The 21,118-nt window shown below is 44.8% G+C and overlaps 1 protein-coding gene across 3 annotated transcripts in view; it reads right to left on the reverse strand.

Annotated features, from left to right (window-relative positions):
• Positions 1-799: 799 nt before the first annotated feature.
• SHISAL1 (shisa like 1) overlaps positions 800-21,118 on the reverse strand; it is a 64,097-nt gene continuing 43,778 nt past the window's right edge. For 2 of the 3 annotated variants that reach the window (XM_074227141.1, XM_074227142.1), the window contains one exon: positions 800-9,265. In XM_074227141.1, coding sequence (XP_074083242.1) covers position 9,265 — 1 coding nt within the window. In that variant the 3' untranslated portion in view covers positions 800-9,264. Of the gene's footprint in view, positions 9,266-11,055; positions 11,210-21,118 lie in introns of all 3 variants that reach the window. The other variant, XR_012476339.1, reaches the window with a different exon arrangement.

Here is a 21,118-nt window from a genome sequence, read left to right on the forward strand (position 1 = left end):
GACTGCTTTTAGAGAGTGCTATTTCCAACTAAAGAAGATGGATAACTCTTTGTCCTTTAATCCCCTCTCCGTTATTGCAAGTAACCTCACCTTGGACTCCATCAGTTTATTTTATCGAATTGTGAGACATTTCCTTGGCTCTGAAATGGAAACTCTTGGGGGGGGGGGGGGAGATGATGAACAGAATGACACCCTAGGAACTGGTGAGGATACAAAAGAATGATTTCTGGCTAATCCCTAATGTGATCAAGTCAACTGCTAAAGAAATTCAATTGGTTCCAAGATCCAATTTCATTTAACTTCAAGAGTTTATGTGTAATCTGACTTTTAAAAAAGTCTCTAAGCGGGAAATCTTTGTCTTGGTATTATCCAATTTAAAAGGACCAAATCCTTATTGAGTTATTTCAAAACTTGAACCAATTTGCTCAAGAATGTGCCAAGTTTGAAAACAATGATGTATATAAGAGGAATCATAGAGTCTCAGAGCTAGAGGAGACATGTTGGAGTAGCAAGTTTAGAATCAGGAACATCCCGGGGGCTGATGTCGACTTGCTTAAAATCTACTTGACTCTGTTTGGAAGGGCAAGTCCCCTCCAGCCTCTAGGCTAGTTTCCTCCTCTGTAAAATGACAGGGAAGACTAGATGATCTCCATATTTCTTTGCAGTTCTGGAGTCTAGTGATGATCTCATTCAATACTGTCTTTGTTAAGTGTCGGGTCAGTTGTATAGCCCAAGATAGAAAACTTGGCCAATATACCAGCTGCTTCTGTGGGAAACTCATTCCCTTCTTCTTTTTATGTGTGTGTGTGTGTGTGTGTGTGTGTGTGTGTGTGTGTGTGTGTGTGTGTGTGTGTGTGTGTGTGTGTGTGTGTGTGTGTGTGTGTGCGTGTGTGTGTGTGTGGACACAGCTGCTGTGCAGCTCCTTTCATGATCATCCCTGCCATTTTAAGAAGGACATTGTGCCCAATGCAGGTTTGAGTGTGCCTTCTTTGCCAGGGATTTGATGCCATAGACAGGTTGGGATATAGCCCAAGCAGAAATTTTTAATAGCAGTGGCATGTCTAATTGCACCAAAGAATTCAAACCTTCAAACATTCATTACTAGTTGTGTTATAGAATCTGCATTCTTGACTGGCTCCATATTGCCAATGATGGCAAGGGAGCACAGTGATACCATCTGTGTCCTGTTCTACGCATCAGTTTTTGTTCCAAATGTTGCTGTCTACACAGAAATTGATACCCTTTGACTCTTAAGCAAGGTTCTTGTTGAAAGTGAATCCAAATTTGTGGAGAGGAGTTGCTACAAGGCTGCCAACCCAGGGTTGGGTACACAACCATGCAGGGATTGGCACAGTGTTATAAGTCTTAAAAGAAATGACTTGTGATGCCAGAGGTTCATTATGGATGGATGTCAGAAATGACTGAAATCTTTGATGTTTAATTCAATTTGATGTGACAGACATTAAATGCCTACCATGTGCCAGGCACTGTGGGAGGAATGAAGAATGTAGAGGCCAAAATGGCAGTCTCTGCCCATACATTCTATGGAAGATTGGTGGGGGGGAACACAAGTCTTGGCATTGTGCATCTAATTTGACTGAGGAACCAGTAACTAACATGGTACAGAGGGTAACATAAAGCTTCATAAATCAACGGGACATTTTGACAAGAGATTATAGCTTGACATGTTTGGGGTTTAGCATCCTGGGTGTAACTCATGACAACTGGTTTGGGGGGGGGTCTTCCTATCAGATACTCTGGGCCTGGATGGGTTAGGAGCTCTTGACCCTTTCATAGTCTATTTGTGTTCAGGTAAGAATAATGCCACTTTTGCTCCTTCAAAAATGAAGGTGCCTTCTCCACATCCTCATTCTTCCCAACCCTGAGTAGAAATGTACTCTCCACACCAGAACTGAAGGACTTCCAATCAACAGAATCAGATTTAGGAGGGTTTGGACAAGATCTAGGGTTCCACAGCTTGAAAATCTCAAGGGTCACACAGGGAGGGAGGGGCAGAGCCAAGATGAGAACCCAGGACTCTGGATGCCTAAGCCCAGGTTGTATCACACTATCTCCTGCAGTTAAGAGGTTGCAGTGATAGTGACCTTTTGGATGACGAATGAGCCAATAGGAAAATAGTAGACTCCTGACATCATTTGCTGATGACCTCTTCCAGTCATTTGCCTTTGTTTTGTGACTTCTCAGAGATAGGATTTAACACTGGAGGCTTTTTTTTTTTTGGTTTTCTGGAGAATGAAGGAACAGCTTGTGTGCATATACCCACTGTAGATCAGATCATGTTCTCAGCCTCATGAATCTTACTTATCATTTTGGTTCGTATAATGCTTCAGACATTATTTAGAGCTCTTTCAGCAGCTCTGATTCCAGAATTCTTGCAGCCTTGATATTCTATGAGTGCTAGATTGGGTGTTGCCCCTTCCCTGATAAATGCTTAAAATAGACATGGCCCATGGGACCCATGAATAGCCTCCTTTATTATAGTACTAAGCTTTTCATTCAGTTTTTCCCAAGACAAAACACTCTGTTGTCCCAGAAACACCTTTCCCATCCCCTTCCCCCAAGGCTCCCACAAGTAGCCATTGATATTCTGTGCCACTATTCTTTGCTGGAGATATTTCAGGGGACTCATGTGCAAGTAATAAACTTGTACTTTCTCTCCACACTGCTCTTTAACCTTTCTGCTTGAGGTCCTCAGATCTGATCAAGTTCCAAATGGAAAATTGGATCAAAAGATTGAAGGGATTCTATTGTGGAGATGTCTAAAGAGGGCAGCTGTCTGATCAAAAGTAATGTAGGCCATAGCTACATTTATGCTATGACCTGATGGGGCATAACGTTGTGTCTAAATGACAGTTTGAGTGAAAATGATTGGGGGTTCTTAGTGGACTACAAAAACATTATGAAGCAATGGAGTGACAGGGCAGGCAAGAAAACTAATGAAATCTTAGACTGTTTTGAGATATAGTGTCCAAGACTAGGAAAATATAAGATGTGCTATCCTTTTCCTTAATCAGGAAGCATCTGGATAGTCTTCAGTTCAGGAAGCATTACTTTGAGAAAGATATTGGTATATTCGATATGCCCACAGGATGTGACCAGTATGGTAAAGGGCCTTGAGTTAATGACATACATGGATCATTTAGAAAAAGTGGGAGGTATTCAGCCTAGAAAAGAGAAGACTTAGAGGGGAGATGATCTAAGTATTGAAAGGACTGTTCGAGGAAAGAGGAATTCGGCTTGTGCTTAGTCCCAGAGGGTCAAACTAGTAGTCATAGTAGAAAGTTCTAGGAAGCAGATTTTGGCTTGAGAGAACAATTAGAACTTTCCTATAGTGATACTGGCTACCTGTACAGGTAGTGCCCTCCCCATCATTGAGTCTATCTGTGTAGCAGCTAGGTAACCACCTTAAGGGGTGCTAAAGAATAGACTAATGGTTCGGCCTGGGGTTTGACTAAGAGATTTCTAGAGTTCTCTTAGAGGTCCCAGATTTTTCAGTTGTGACTCAATTGCTTGGCATGATATAATTCAAACACCTAGCTACCTGTCAGGAAGGTTTTTACCATTCTGAGAGTTGTCTGGGGGACAAGGGACACATTGTCAGTACAAGGTCAGCAATTTATTCATGATCAGGTTCATGGATCCATAATTCTCAAAGTCATTAGGATTCAGTTGTTTAATCAGGAAACCATGAAAGAAATATGCTGCAAGTAGCACCCTTGACCAGCGGGAAGGTAGGCTGGCTTGTCAGGGTCATGATGTTGTCAATGAGCATCTCCTATTATCTCTACCAAGGGCTGAAGTGAAAGGACAAGGAGGGCCCCAGAGTGGAGATGCTCCCACAAACTCATTTGAATAAATTTAGGTTCCGAGGAGATGGACATGACCTTGGGGTGAGATCACAAGTAGCAAAAGCTGGATGATCCACAGAGCCAGGAAGCAACAGGAGAGAGTCTTGGTCTGCAAGTTCAAATACCTGGATTTGACTCTGGCCCCATCATTTACCAACCTGAAGACCTGGGCAAATCTCTTCCCTCCACTCTGTTTCCTCACCTGAAAGTGGGTAGAAGAGTCATTGAACCCTCTATCTCTCTGGGCTATTGCCAGAATCCAGTGAGATGATGCCTATGAAGAGCTTTTTGTAGCCCAAAGACGTCATGTCATCATGGGGCTGATGATTCTACCTCAGTTAATCCCCTGAGTTGGGAGGGGGGGTAGTGTATAAACCTTTAGGGACACTGATGACTCTCCAGTCCAGTATGTACTATTTGGTTTCCTAAATTGTCTGCATTCATCATTAAACAGAGACGCCAAAAGTCCTGAGGACAGGAATACCATTCACCTACTTTAGCGCATCATGGCGGTGGGAACTTGGAGCGGGTATGGGAATCTACCTGCAAGGTTCACATGTGTTTTTAAACTAATGGCCTACAGTTGATCTTAGTCAATAGCAAATGCTCACAATCAAAAGACTAGGTTTCCAAATGTGTTGTTATGAGAGCAGCTGAAGACCTGGTCCCCTACCTTGGGGAAGGGGGAGGGCTGTACAGGTGGCTAGAGCCTAAGATACTAAACAAGCCAGTGGGCACCTACCAACTATTGGCTCAGTATCGAGATACTGATACAAGATACTCACCAAGGACACTCTACATGAGGCTGGGGGCGGCTAGGAGAAAAGCATAGAACTGCTCATTAATAACACACAATTCCCAGAGGGAAGAGAACCATACAAAATACAGTAAGTCACACACATCAGGATTGAATACAAAGTCCTTTGTGAACATAAGCTTTGTTGGTGGCATGACCATGTTTTCTTTTGACAAAGGGCAGGAACTCACGGGGGAAGGAGACAAGAGTGAGGATAGCTTGGGGAGCCATGGAAAAGACACCAGATCATGTGAGGGGCAGTCCTGCGGTACTGGGATCTGGCAGTGTCTGGAAGCCTGGGTTCATTCGCACAACCTGCATCTTGGTGGCCAATCAGGGCATCTTCTTCCTAGTAAGCCTGAGGAAGTTCTCAAAGTGCTTCCTGAATTGTCAAAGAATGTGAGAGCCGGAAGGGCCTTACTGAGTGAAGAAAGATTACATTACGGTCATCACTGGCACAACCCAGAACTTGGAGTCAGAAGACCTTGGGTCCAAGTCCTGGCGGTGATAACTTGAGGCACCTGATAGTCTGACCCTCAGTTTTCTCCTCTGTAAAATGGGGATAACAGTCTCTGAACTACCTCCTTCACATAGGGTTGTTTTAAGGGAGAAAAAAATTCCTTGATAATGTGTTGAATGAACTTTGTAAAGGGTTATGGAAAAGTCTGATAAGGTGGAACCACAATCAGTCAGGGTGCTCCAAGGTCTCTCCCAGCTCTGGCATTTGATGCTGATGACATCACAGGTCTAGAGCTGGGAGGGAGATATCTTGGAAAACTGAGGTCTGGAGAGTTTAGGTGATTTTCCACAGGGAATGGGGACATGGGTGGTAATTCAAACCCAGTCTTTCAGGTTCTAGCAACTCGTTTTTTGTGGAGTGGGTTTCAGATTAGGTTAAGTAACCTGTCTAGCGTGACAAAGATAGCATGGGTGGGAAGCAGGACTTGAATCCAGTTCTTCCTGAGCCTGGGGTCTTTATCCACTCAACCAGGTTCAGTTCTAAGGTTCCTTCTATATCTAACAAAATAGGTTCAAGATTCCCTGGGGACCTGGAGTTCATGATTTACTTCTCTGAGACTCAGTTTCCTCACATGTATTTTGAGAATTGATCAGAAGGGCTAGACAAGTTCAATGAGTTCACTGGGAAGTGAGTCTTCCTTTGAGGGACCACTCCCTCTGGAAAGGGAGTGGCCATGTCCAGTAATGCCATCCTTGGGAGGACTGAGGATGTTTTCTGGGTCTGGGTAATTGTGCAGTCATTCACGTGAACTGAGGATGGGGATTGAGGATGATTTGATGAGATGGAAAGATGGTGCCCAGAGGTCTAGATTACCCCTAAGCTCCTTTCCATCCTTAAATCTCTGACCTTGTCTTCTAGTACCTTCCAGCACCTTTTTATTCTCTCATCATTGCTAATGATATCATTTTAGTGTTGGGTGGATTTTTAAAGATTGGAATTCTTTGAAGACTGAGAAAGTGGACGGTGCCTGTCTTGTGACTCATTATTAAATAACTAAAACCTTGGATTCTTCAGAAAGTCCCTGTTTTGGAACCATGTTGGATTCCCAGAATTTAGAATTGTGATGAACAAAGTCACATGCATCATCCTCAACTTAGTCATTAGGAAGGAATTCATTTGTCTTGTGGTGACTGGTCCTGAGAAACCTAGAATATGAGGAGGAAACCAAGGGTCTAGCTAATATGGCAGTGTAAGTTTACAGATGGAGAAACTAAGTCCCCAAGGGGGGGTAGTTCACAAATTGAGGATCATAAACTGTGCCTACTGATTACTTTCTCTATACTGCCTTTTCTAGCCTCCAGACACGTGCTATTTCCTTCCAACTCTGACTGTTCAAATCTCCCCCAGTCTGTCTCCAAGCCGACCAAGGAGGAAGTTGTCCAGTTTGGTTGGATTGTAGGGTGATGGTAGGGAATGGTAGGAAATATGGTAGGTTTGGGGCTTGATTGGAAGAATGAGATAGGAAACTGTTAAGGCAGACTAATAAAAGATTATTATGGGCATGGAAAACCAAGTAGAGAGAAAATCAAGACGAGTCACTAATTTTTGAGTAGGGAAATGATGGGAACACTTCACTGAAGGGGTGGGGGGGGACTCAAAAGTAGTTTACCAAGGCTTGGAGTGACAAACTGGGTAAGAATTTTTTTGTTTTGCAAAGCAATGGGGTTAGGTGACTTGCCCAGGGTCATGCAGTTAAGTATTGCGTATCTGAGGTCATATTTGAACTCCTGACTTCAGGGCCAGTGCTCTATCCACTGTGCCACCTAGCTGCCCCTGAAACTGGGTAAGAACTGGCTGACATCCTATAATGTACTCTCAGCTTGGTAGGAAATGCAGCTACATTATAAGGAATGATGACTGTTTCCTCTGGGTTGGAACAGCAGAGAGAGAGAGAAGGAAAAGGGGTTAATAAGGCGGAATTATAGTTACTGTTAAGAGACAAGGGACCATCAGACCTATATAGGAAGTGTGTGTAGTGCATTACACTTTTCCCAGAGCCCAGGATGGGAGGTCCTGCTGGTGCAGGCTATGGGTTGTAAAATAAAAATGAATAATGACTAAGGTGGGACATAAGGGTGTGGTGATTGGGTGACACGGAGGACTAAGTGAGGCTGAGGGGAGCAATGTCTACCAGTGTCATGGGGTGAAGAGTGGATTGTGTGACTCTAGTATCTTGTATTCAGATGCTAAGGGGGAGGGGGTTGAGGGAGTCACCCCAGCTGGCTCCATCACTATTGCTTTTTAGCCATGGTTTTATAGACTTGACAAAGTATTTGGATGAACAATGTTTTCTTCTAGGTTGTTCATTGACCCTGGTAGACTAGGGTGGAGGAAGGAACGCTGGGGAGCAACAGTTCCCCAAATCTGAGCCTGGGTTTCCCCATCTGCAAAATGGGGCTGAGGGCAGTTCTGTCTTCCTCTTGGGAGTGATAAGAGAATTCACTGAGAGAATGAATTTGAAATGCTTTTCAATGAACAAATACACACAGTTATTGAGCCCCCCCCCTTTAGAGAAGTGTTCCCATCATTCCCCTACTCAAAAATTAATGACTCGTCTTGATTTTCTCTCTACTTGGTTTTCCATGCCCATACTCTTTTTTTGTTTGTTTTTTTTTAGGTTTTTGCAAGGCAAATGGGGTTAAGTGGCTTGCCCAAGGCCACACAGCTAGGTAATTATGAAGTGTCTAAGACCGGATTTGAACCCAGGTACTCCTGACTCCAGGGCTGGTGCTTTATCCACTGCACCACCTAGCCACCCCATCCCATAATCTTTTATTAGTCTGTCTAGTATATGTTTAAGTGTTTGAGGAACTGACTCTAATTGCATTTATTTTTGTCACAGACATTTACACACACACACACACACACAAACATTCTCTTTTCTCAAGCAAAATTCTTTCTAGAAATTGAAGGCCAGAATTTACCATCCCATAACTGAGAGGTTTAACACAATTCAATTAAAAAAAAAAAAGAGAAACATTCTGAGGCAACATGATATTGGAGCCAGGAGATCTGGGTTTGGACCCTGACTCCAAGCCTTACCAGTTGTGCAATGAGCTGCAAATTATTTAAGTTCTCTGAGTCTCAGTTTACTCATCTGTAAAATGGGGAATAATGTACTTACTTCACAGGTCAGTGGAGAGGGGAAGTGTTTTGCAAAACTTGAAAGAATTATAGAAATATAAGCTAATATCATTGACTGCTGACTTGCTTCTGTGACGCTGTGTTTCCTCTCTGAGCCTCAGTTTCCCCTCCTGCACAATACAAGGGTCAGACTAGGTTATCTTCTAGCTCAAACATTCTGTGCTGTGACAATCCAGGAAGCCAAAGATCTAGGAATAATGTGATTGGATTATTTTGGGACGTAAGTCACCGGGAAGTCCTGATGATCATGACTTGAGCTGGGTGCTCACAGAGACTGCCACAGATCCCCTATAGCTATTTTCTGCATCTGGGGAGGGTGCCATAAGAATTCATCCTGATTGGTCTTTTTGAATCCACCCCTCCCAGGAAGTGAACCAACGGACCTGGTTCCAGACTGCTACCTTTGGGGAACGCCTCACGCTGCCATCCTCAAGTAATGGTCGGTCACTGTGATCACCAGCTGGCTAGCCCCTCCCACATTCAGAGAGCCATTCACCGGAGGACTTTGGGTTATCCAACAACTCACATTCAATATTCTGACATTTACATGAAGCTTGATTTGGCGACTACTGGAGAATGGGAAGGCAGAGGAGGGTGACTTGAACCGTTTGTAATCCTTCTTCGCTTTGGTCCGGCCAGAGCAGCTCTGGCAAGGCTCCTGCCAACAATCCCTCTGGTAAATCTGACATCACCTTCCTAGGGCTCCCAGGCTACAATGGGAATATTGCTTATGGACTCCTGTCCTGGGTTCCCTTCTTCGCCACAGAGTGAGGGTCATTTCCTAAGTCAGCTGAAGGGCCACAGAGACACGTGCCATGCCACCAGCCACTGCCTGCTTGGCTGGTCCTTCTGTCCCCTTGGATGTCTTTCCTTCTGGAAGCTGCCCGCGTTTTTGTCATCTTCCCCTCCCATCCTGAGGCACGGCAGGAAGTTTTTCTGAGAAAACAAACAAACAAAAACATGTAAAAACGACGCTGCCATTTTTGAAAGGAGCCAAGCTTCTTGAGGGCAGGGGCCTAGAAGGGGCTTAAATAAATGATTATGATTGAGCCCGTTACAGGAGCTGAGCCAATTCCTGACCAACCTTGGGGTGGACCCCTTTAATAAAGGTTTTGGGGACTCTCTCTTCCTCCCCTTGATCTGGGCCTTGAAAGATAGAGAAAATTGGAGGATAAGAGGAGAGGACAAAGCATTCTGGGATGGAGGGAGAGGGGAGAGCTGAAGGATTCCCAGGAGAGGGAGGAAATAGGGCTGAATAACCATCAAGTTCTCACAGAGAATTAAATAAAAATCTCCTCAGTAGCCTGGGTTATTGATGAACTGAATAAATAATCCTCTGGTAATCAGAGTAAGGACAATAAGTCCTGCCATGTGATTTTTTCACATCTTCTGCTGGACATGAAGAAACAAAGGCCAAACGCAGTCAGGGCCAGGGGAGAGGGTTGCCACAGGCAGTGGATTCAGGGAGCCAGGCTGTGGGGCAGACTCTTGGCTCTGTCCTGTGTGACCTTGGACAAGTGACATACTTTCTTCTGGGTATGATTTAGTTTTCTCAGCTACAAATTTGAGGGGGGTGTTGGGATAGCTTGGATAACATGTTAGGGCCCTTTCAGGTCTAAATCTTGATTTTTTTTTTGATGGGGAAATCTAAGATTTGAGCCAGAAAGGACCTCAGAATCAACTAATTCCTTTCAATTCTGGCATTTTGGGTTCTAAGACCTCTCATCTCTAACATTCCCTATTCTTTTTTTGGGGGGGATTTTTTTCAAGGCAATGGGGTTAAGTGACTTGCCCAAAGTCACACAGCTAGGTCATTATTAAGTGTCTGAGGCTGCATTTGAACTCAGGTCCTCCTGACTCCAGGGCCGGTGCTCTATCCACTGTGCCACTTAGCTGCCCTTATGACATTCCTTATTCTAAATTCCCTCCCAGTTCTGCCCTCCCCTATTCAAAGAGATCTAAGTTGGGGAGTTGTGACTGACTTGGCTGCAAAGTTGGCCATCGGGAAACACTACCCTCTACCCTTAGAAAGTTTCCCGAGCTTTGATTGTACAACAGAACCCCAAGAAACATAAAGAACATCGTGAGACTTCCCTCTTTCCTTCCAAGTCTGACACCTTCAGACCAATTTAAGATGCTGTACAGATGGCACCTGCACAGGGGAAGGAACAAGGTTGCCCATTCAACTCAGATCTTTCTGATTAGCCAGGTACCTGCAAAGTTAGTTAGTCACATCATGGGGTGGAAAGAATGCAGATTATCAGGGGCCAGAGTTCAATTCCCCCATTTTATAGGTAAGGAAACTGAGGTCCAGGGAGTCACCCAGGTGATAAGTGACAGAGCTGGAATTCACCTGACCACTGACACAATGGAATAGTAAAGGCTTCCTCTTGGCTACTGGAATCCAAGGCCCAGAGGTACCCCTTCAGGAAGACTTCTGATGCTATCCCTACCCTACGGTGGAAAAGACCTTTCCTTTGGGTGCCTCCAGACTAATAATACAGTTCTGTGTTCTTGTGACATATTCTGAAAGATTGGAATCTCCCTGGGGGTGGTCACCATGGTTTTTTTTTAGCTCCCCATCTCTACCAAGACTGAGCCTCTTGTGGACATCACTCAGTAAATGTATGTTGAATTGAATTCCATTGAATCTGGGCCTTTTACTGAGCTGAAAAAGTTCACTTAAGAAGCATTAGGGCAGTCCTGCTGGCTGCCAGGATGAGCACCTCATAGGTGATGGATCCCCTGCCTGGGTTGCCCGTTCATTTTCGGCAGCAGCTGCAGTATTCTGGATGTGGTGATTAAACGGTATCCGATCTATTATTTTTGTTCCCAATGGCAGGTAAGGACAGGAGGCGCTCACAGGAAAGCAATTTAATTCTGGAGAAAGAGATTTTATGTGGTCACATGACCTACCAAGGCAGAGCTATGGGATGGTAGAAAGAACATTGGTGTGAACGCCGGCTCTCACTAGCTGGATGACCTTGGGCAATTCCCTTAGCCTTCCTGAAACTCCCCTTCTTCATCTCTAAAATGAGTGGGTTGAAGTAGATTACATTAAAGGATCCTTTAGAAATCTCTGATCTTCAAGGGGGAGAGGGAGAAGACAAAAGCTCTTTGTGGAGAGAACACCTGGGTCAGGCAAACCTTTAAGGACCATGGACAGCATACCTGAATCCAGCCCCCACCCACTTGACGATATTTTGTTCCAGATTGGGTTTTTTCATTTAGGACCCAGAGACCCCTAAGAAGTTCATGGATGGACTTTAGGTGATCCATGACCTTGGATGAAAAAAAAAACCCCAAACCTTCATTTTTACCGTATGTGGGTATTGCATCCATGTTTGTATGTATGAGTGCATCTATCTATCAAATTGATGTCTTTCTATAAAATCAATTTTCTTTTTAATCCCATGTATTTTACTTTATGCATTTAAAAAGGGGTTTCCAAGAAGAGTCTATGGGCTTCCCCAGACTTCTGCTAGAGGGGTCCAGGGTAAGACTTCCTGCTCTGGACACTCTCCAACTAATTAGGCCTAGAATTGTACAATAACAAATTTAGTAGATTGTTAGAGATGATCATGTCTTTACAGATGAGGAAGCTGAGACCCAGAGATGTCACTTGTTTGTACAGGGTCACACAGATGGTGTCTGAGGTGGGTGATGAAAACTCAGCTTCTCCTGAATCCAAATCCAGTGATCCCGGGTCTTGATTGATGACCTTGGGCAAGTTTCCTCCTCTGTGGTTAATGGTCTAGAATAAGCTCCTTCTAGGTTCTAATATTTCATGTTCTAAGAGTCTTCTCAATTCTGATATTCCCTATCCTAGGTCTCTCCCAGCTCTTACAGGCTTGTGATAACACCCTTATCAGGCCTAACATTCCCTGTTCCAAGCTCCCTCCCAGTTCTGACATCCCCTATCCTAAGGACTCTCCCACCTTTGATATCCCATTCTAGGCCCTTCCCAGTTCTGACCTCCCTGTTCTAAGCTCCCTTAGCTTAGAACATCCCTTATTCTAAGGGGATCTATAGCTCCATCCCATTCTAACAATCTCTGTCCTCAAGCTCCTTCCAGTTTTCACATTCCCTGTCCTAGGGCCCTCCCAGTCTGGATGTCTGATGTCCCTAACACAATCCTGGTGTCTTGCAAACATTGGGTGCTTAATGCATGTCTGTTGAATCGAAAGGGGTGGTGCATCAGAGGCACTGTAGGCTGAAAGCCTCACTGCGGGTTCCCTCCCGGGCCTCCTGGTTTCAGGCCCTGTTGCCATTCCCCACAATTGGATGAACTCAAGGGGAATAATCATTCCGGATTATCATCCAAGCATGAAATTGATACAGCTCCTGCTAAAGGAATATTTTGCAAATATTTACTCGCTTCCTTCACCCATCCTCTTCTTCCCCCTCCCCTTCTGCTTCCCTGAGAAGCCATGTTCCAGCCTGGTGAGCCTGGGCCTACCCACTGGAATGAGGATGGGGACTGAGCCCAGAGGGAGGAGGGCAGAATTTGAACCTGATTCTCCTGGATGCTAGTGCCCCTGCCTGGGGCACCTCCTCCTCTTTAGGTCTTGTTGCCTCCTCCGCCTAATGGGAGGATTTGGATTAGAAGGACCCAGTGGACTCGTTCAGCTCTGACAATAAGTGAAAAGTGGATTTCTGGTACCCTGGAGAGCCACCGTCTGGGCTTTTCCTATTTATATCTTTCAGACTGAGTGTGGCCTAGGGGATAGAGAGCTGGCCTCAGAGACACTGGGTTCCAGGCCTGCTTCTGAGCTGGTCCGTCCCCAGGACCCTGGAAACGTCTCTTTGCTTCTCCAGGCCCAGACAGCTTCTAAGACTCCATATTGAAGAGCCCAGATTCTCTTGACTCAATAGGGAGGATTCCTCCCCAGAACTGTCCTCATCAAATAACAGGCCACAGGATCCCAGAGGGCGAGAGCTAAGGACCACCTCCGAGGCCCAGCCCATTTGATTTAGGGATGAAGAAACCAGGACTTGCCCAAGTTCTCATAGGAGTAAGGAGCAGAGCTGGGAGTGGGGCAGGGATCTTCCAAATTCAAATTAATTGACTATTTTCCAATGCACCAGGGTAGACATTCTCTCCATCTCCCTCCCCCCCCCCCCTCCCTCTTTCCTCCCCTTGCCTCTTATTTTTTTCTCTCTCTCTCTCTCTCTCCTCTCTGTCTCTGTCTCTGTCTCTCTCTCTTACACACACACACACACACACACACACACACACACACACACACACACACTGTTTGTCCTTCCTTTTTTTTTTTAGGTTTTTGCAAGACAGTGGGGTTAAGTGACTTGCCCAAGGCCACACAGCTAGATAATTATTAAGTGAGGCAGGATTTGAACTCAGATCCTCCTGACTTCAGGGTCAGTGCTCTATCCACTGTGCTCCCTTGTCCTTCATTTTTGAAGAAGACCAGGACATCAGAGGTGATACCATGACAAGCCCATGAATTGGATTTGAGTGAGGCAGGGCTGGGCTAAGTCACCAGCCTCACTTTCTCCTCCACAGCCTTTTGGCTCTAGTGGGCACATAGGAATCAGGATGACTGGCGGTGACCCTAGATATGAGGCAATCAGGGTGAGATGACTTGCCCAAGGTCACATAGTTAGTAAACGGCAAGTGTCTGAGACCGGATTTAAACTCCTGTCCTCCTGAATCCAAGACCACTGCTCTACCCATTGTGCCATCCTCTGCTACCCCAAATGCCTTAGCAACTTCTTTAATGAACTCCATCCTTCTGTCTTCTATTTTTCTGCAAGGCAATGGGATTAAGTGACTTGTCCAAGGTCACAAGCTAAATGTCTTAGGCTGGATTTGAACCCAGTGCTCTAACCAGTGAACCACCTAGCTAAGTGGCATAGTGTATAGAGCAACTGACCTCGGATTTAGGAGGACAGGAGATCGAATCTGACCTCAGAGATTTGCCACTTACTAGCTGTTTGGACAAGTCCCTCAACCTCGATTGCCTTGCATCCAGGGCCATCTTCAATTGTTCTGACTCCTCTCTGGCCACTGGATCCAGATTGCTTTGGAGGAGAAAGTGAGGTTGGTGACATAGCACAGCGCCCTCTTCTTTCAAATCCAATTAATATGCTTGTCATGACGTCACCTCTCTGATGTCATGGACTGCATGCACACATGTCCAACAAAACAATTGACTCCTTAACACCAGTGACCCTGTCTCACATTCACAGCTCCATCACCTTTGGGAGGTGTTTGCCCATTTAACAGAAAAGTACACTGAGGTTCAGAGAAGGGGAATGACTTGACCTAGATCACTTAGTGAGTGAAAATCCTATAATCTTATCAATCTTGAAACCACTCATATCTGATACTCAGCAGATGAAAAGAAAATGTTGAATAAATGAATGAACTCTAGGCAAGTGAGGCAGATAGAAGGGGGAACTGTCAAGTGGTGTGTCCTCACACCTTCCCTTTTCCAGGCTCCTTCACATCCTGGCGGAGTCAGAGGGGACTCCATCCCACTCACCCAAGTTGGACTTGAAGGTCTCCTGGGAGGGAGAAGCCTTCCCTGCTGAGGGGGCCCCATCTACCTCAAGAGGACCCAGGTTATTGGGCAGACTGCCCTCTTAATCCAGCTGAAATCACTGTAGTGCCTGGCTGTGCCCCCTGAGGCCCACAAGGCTGTCTGATCCCTGGTCCTCTCTAGGCCTTCTTCAGTCCCTCCACTCAGACCCATGGTCAGATCTCTGATCTTTCCCTCTCCTAGTCAAGTCTGTCCAAGTCATTCCTCCTATTTGAAGCCCAGAGAGGGCAGAGTACAGGGGAGCTACCCCTCCCAGGACCTGGGCACTGTGCCCTCCTTGGTACCATCCAAGGGAACATTTGACTCTTTAGCAGTCAAATCACAAGGCTTCTATTTGGGAACACAGGCTTTTGGATCCAAATGTGATGTTTGACTTTGATCTTTATTTTTATTTTATTTTGGCCTGAACCTGTGATTTACCATCGATTTAGGGAACACTCAGTGAGGAAACTCCTTCTACCAAAGGGATCATCAGTGTCCTGCCTCTTTCTGGGCCCTCTGGTTCTCTTCTCTCAGGCTAAGCTGTATTTTTGCATTTTCTGGTCATGATTTTGATTTATGCTCAGCTTACAGTCCACTAAGACCCCTAGATCATTTCCCCTCCCATAGTTACTGTTATCTAGCCTTCCTGCCTTAATTTCACTTTTGATTTTTTTTTAAAAAACCCTTTTGCCTTGAATCTGCAACTCATGCCCCTCATGTTCTGGGAATTTTAGACAAAATTCTTTTTGCAAACCCTTTTCACTCCCTTTATCTGTTGTATTAAGTCAATGTTTCCAGTATTATTGACTAAAATGCTCACACAAATGTTTTTTCAATTCTACCTAAGCAAAATTATCAATCTTCTCCTTTGTGATTACCTCTTTCACTTTTCTGGATGAGAATTTTCTCACTTGCTAAAGCTATAGGAGGCACTTGTTCTGGGTTTCTTCAAACCATTGGAAGAAATAGAATAGCTTTTAATGCTCAGGTCATGTTTTCATTTTGAGCTAAAATGCCAATGGTCTTTCAGGAGCCAAACTAGGGCTGATGGGACGAAGCAACTGGAAGGCTTAGTTTTGATAGAAAATAAAGCTTGCTAAAACCCAGAGCAGTGTAGGAGATAGTGAGTTCTCTGTCATAGGGAATCTTCAACAAGAGAACAGATGATGTCTGGAAAGTAGTAGAGGGAATTCTTGTTTAGCACCAGGCTGGGCTAGGTGGCCTTTGAGGTCCCTCTAATTCTCCACAATTCTCTTTCCTTCCTTTCCACTCTGATGTGTGTTAACAGTCACAATAATTTTTTTCAAAGAGTGGGTTGCCTTAATAGCCCCAAAGAAAATGTTTGTTTCTATCATTCTGACAGGATTTCCAATGTCCAAATTGGGAATCGTTTACTCTTCCAGCCACCATCCATCCCCAGAAACAAATATTTTGGCAGCTCAAGCTGAGACTTTTGATGGTGGGAGACATAAGACCATGTCTCTACGACCCAGGCCTGCTAAGATAGATGCTTTCTCCCAGTTTCCCGCAGCACTAGCTCTCTGAGTAAGGTGGATGCTAATCTCTCCCTGGGCACATCCCTGCTGCCTCTGTCGGCCTGTTTCTTTTTTTTTTCTGGTTACCTAACTTCTCCAATATTAACCTTGTAAGGGCCCAGAGGATAATTACATTGGATTCTTGTCAAGCCTACAAAGAGAAATACCCTCTCTTGCTCTGGGGAAGTTAATGGGTCCAAAGCTTTTTCTGCAGCCTTCACAGAAATATCTCCTGGCTTCTTTCAGGGAGGCTCTACTCCATTTAATTACCTCTGGGAGAGCACATCTCATCTTTGTGAAGTATTAGCTAAGGGTACTGTAACTGGAAATTCTAATTAAAATTTGAAGTGGGGGGAATTCCAGTGGCAGGAATGATGTGATGCCCTGTAACCTAGATCAAATGAGATAAAATTGGTCAAATACTTAGCCTATTGCCTAGCCCACTAAGTAGGCACTTGTTCCCTCTCCCCTCCTCCACTCCTTCACAGAAGATGGAGTTCGGGGGGGGGCAGGGGAAAACAGGAAAGGAAGGATCTAAATTTAAAGAATTACAGTCCCTCCCTCAGAACTGGTCATAGGACAGTGTCTGATAAAAGGTAAAAAGTCAGACTTGGGACCTAGCCTGAACTCAGTTTGCCCAAATCTTCCTCATAGAGTTTCTTTCAAATGATCTTCAAAAGGTTCCTTTATGGTGAATTTAACCTTGTCTGGAAAATATCACTTCAAATAGCACTTGGAGAAGAAAAGTGAGAACCAAGCCAGGGACTTATCAGAAGTAATCTCAGGACCACCGAAATCTAGAGTTGCTGAACCTCAGACTCACAATGGATGGCGATCATTGGCATGTTAGAACCCTGAACCTAGCCACAGTGGGGTCTACTGGTCTAAGCCCAAGCAGAGAGAGTCTAGACTAGACAGAGATAAAATATGTTAGGATGCCTGGGTCAATGATCCTATGTCCTGGAGCAAGTCAATCTTGGTTCCCCCCAGAGCCTCATAAGTCTCTCATCTAGTTCTAGGTCAATGGCCCTATGAAATAGTTCCTGCCCTCAAGGGCTTATCTTCGACTGTGGCAAATACTCTAGTATGTACCATGCAAAGGAAACTGAGGGAGGAAAGAACATAAAAAACTGGAAAAACCAAGGTGGGCTCCATGGAGGAGGTAGCAGATAGATTGAGCCTGGGAGGAAAAGAAGTGTTCTGAGGAGCAGCAGTGAGGAGGGGTTCCCAAGCAGGGAAAAGTCTTGTATGAAGAGAGGAGGGAAGTAAGGGTAGCAAGGTTGGTGGCGGTCCCAGTTCAGCTGGATAGAATGTGCACTTTCTGAAGAGCAAAAATATGAATTAAAGTTGGCACTAGATGGTGGAAGGTCTCATGCATGCACATATGTTTTATCTGGTTGCCAATGAATAGTATTGAAGGTTTTTGAGCAGGGGAACAATGTGCTCAGGTTGATCCTTAGGAAGATTATCTTAGTGGCTTTGTGGAAGACTGATTGGGGAGATGAGAGGCATAAAGAGGGAAGCCAGTTAGGATCCTATTACAGTAGCAGTTGAGTAAGAGGTGATTAGGGGTTGAGTTAGAGCTTTGGTAAATGGAGAGAAAGGGACAGATGGGAAAGATGGGAAAGATGGACCAGATTTGGCAACTGAATGAGAATGAGGGATGAGAGGGAGCACAAAATCAAGAATGACTGTGTCACTTGGGCCCTGGATGGATGGCGTTGTCCTCAACAGAAATAGGGACATTTGAAGGTAGGGAGGATAGTTTAAGAGAAGACAGTGAATTGTTTTGGACCTGGTGAAGCTGAGCTACCAAAAGGCCATCCAGGAAGAGATCTCCATGAGGCAGTTGATGGCAGAGCTGGGAAATCACCCGGGACCGAACTCTAGCTTGCCTTCCTTCATAGCATGAGTCTCTGGGACTCAATTCACCATCCCTCCCCCTTCCCCGCAGTGAAATGTAGGTTAACAATCCTCATTCTGCCTCTTAAACTGCAGTATTGTCAAAAGTCAAATGTTTTAAAAAGGAAATGGAGAAAATGATTCTTTTTCTTGTTTTTATACTCACTTTCTGTAGGTTTTAAAGGTCATTTATTCATCAAATCTGCATTGCATATCTGCTATAGATCAAGTAACCGCAAGCCCATGGAGAGATAACGCCTGTAAGGAAGACACAGTGCCTGCCCTCATGCAGCTTTTACTCTAGTAGAAGCCAAGCTAAAGACTTACAATACACATTATTATATGAGAAGCACATTTTGCTGCTCAATCATGGCTGCCTTTTCCTGACTCCATGGACCACAGCACAACTAGATATTTGGTCAGAACACATTTTCTGTTAAATGAACATAAAAATAGCACCCCCCCCATTGTGATAAGGACAAAATCAGATGGAAGATGCTACATACTTTGCAAACCTTAATGCACTGTGAAAATGTTTTCTATTGTTATAGATTATTATCATCACCGTTATTTTAGACTTACAATATCCCTGGGGAAGATCACGTAGGGACAATGACCCCCAACATTTTCCATATGAGTAAAATAAAACTCAGAGAGGGCTGAAGACTTGTCCAGAGTCACCAAGCTTATAATTTTATTCAATGAAGAAAACCACCAAATGATGCAAAACTAGACTTCCAAGCTATACATCCAAAGTTCCAACCCAATCAGGTGGTCTTTCCCTTATGCTCTAACCCAACTGCTCTAAGGCTATGGGAGAACTGAGATCTGGAGAGTTAAATTTCTGATCGAAAGAGAATTTGAACCCAGGTTTCTTGCTTCCCAATCTGTAATTCTGTATGAACAGGTTAAGGAGAGAGGCTGGGATCAGGTCATGCCAGGCCTCATGATCTTCATCTTAGACTCTTTCCTGCCCTGGATGTCTGGGGTTGGAGAGGCGCTCTGCTGAAGAGCCTCTGACCTGCGTCCTTCTCTCTCCATCATGTTCCAATGTTGAGTTTTCTACCCGTTTGATTCTGAATCATTAAAACATCTGCTGAATGTGATGGAATCAGGCCAAGCTTCTGAGAGCTGCAGTCGGGGACATGTTCTGTTGAGCAGTCTGCTTTTCTCTGACATTTGAGAGACCATTAGCCCAGGAAAGCATGCGGTGGTGTGAGCATGTGTATGCTCACCCTTGGGGAAGGTCACTGAGCCTGTAGCCCTGAATGAACCCTCATTTCATCCAAGTCTCAGTTTCTTGGCAGATGAAATGAAGAAATGAAAGGAGCCACCTCTCCTACTGTCTGAATGAGAAATTAGGGAATGCTAAGAGCTTCTCTTCTCCAATCCTTTAATTTACAGGTGGGGAAACTGATGCAAAGGCATGTGACTTGCCCAAGGACATACAGAAATGGGCATAGCTGGAAAACAGCCTCCAGGCTTTTGACTCACCAGCATTCCTTCTCTGGGACCTGGGGCAGGCAAGTCACTTACCTTGCTGGGCCTCAGTTTCCTTCTCTGTAAATGAGGTTTATAGATGGATGGAGCAGATGATCCCTAAAGCCCCTTCCAGCTCTAAGGGTCCCAAGACTGTCTATCCACATGAGTGGCAAAGTCCAGGTTCTTAGGGGGAAAAGCAGGGGGTCTTGGGTAACTGCCCAGAAAAGAATTCTCAACCTGTGAGTGGGGGGACTTTTGACTGAACCTTAGAACTTTTGGCCCACCTCCCGATGGGCAGTTTCTCTCTCTAGAAGGCTCGCCTTTGCTGCTGCTGGGCCTTCTCTCTTCACTGCCTCTTCCTGGCTTGTTCCTAGCAGATTCCCCCTCCCCCCACCCAGAAGTCAGAAGATGCTGCTTTGGGACCATGGGCAAGTTGTTTAGTCTCTGGACCTCAGTTTACTCATCTGTGTCATGGACATAATTATATATAACCTGCCTCCTCCCCTCAGCAGTTGTGGATATCCTTTGAATTCATGGAGCTGAAATTGCTTTGATTTCAAGTCTGTTTGAACATTTGAAGGGGATTATTATTGGTTGTGAGCAAGAACTCTTTCTATCTTAATTTAACTGGGCCAAACATATATGTGTGAATGCATTCATGTGATTAAGAATTAAGGACAGAGGTGGCTAGGTGGTGCAGTGGATAGAGCCCTGGAGTCATGAGGACCTGAGTTCAAATGCAGCCCCAGACACTTAATAATGACCTAGTTGGGTGGCCTTGGGCAAGCCACTTAACCCCATTTGCCTTGCAAAATCCTAAAAAAAAAAAGAATTAAGGATAAACTTCAAATAAGCAGAAAGAGAGTAGAATGGTTATTTCCAAAGACCAGGAGATCATTGTCGGTGTCCCCAATTAAGGAAGAAGAGGAGAAAGAACAAGGCCTTCCTGGAGACAGGAAGAAGCATTTGGAGAAGAAAATCCAGAAAGCTTTGAGTCATCGAACATAAAACGTCAGCGCTGGGAGAGATTCATGAGTCAGCCAATCAATCACCAAGGATTCATTAAGGGTCTGTTATGGACTAAACACAGAGCCACTATCTCTGAGCTAAAATACAGATGTCAGAAGTGAGAGGGATCTTAGAACACGGAATGTGGAGGTAGGAAGGATGGTAGAATAGAAAATGCCATTTATGGGAGGGGCCTTAGAAAAGAGAATGTCTACATTCATGGCCTACATCTGTGTCCTGGGTCCTAAAATATGTCATTGTTGGATCCAAAGACTGTGGACCCAACAGTTAACAGACAGATTTCAGAGAATCCC

Source organism: Macrotis lagotis, chromosome 2 (genome assembly GCF_037893015.1).
Source record: "Macrotis lagotis isolate mMagLag1 chromosome 2, bilby.v1.9.chrom.fasta, whole genome shotgun sequence".
NCBI lineage: Eukaryota > Metazoa > Chordata > Mammalia > Peramelemorphia > Peramelidae > Macrotis > Macrotis lagotis.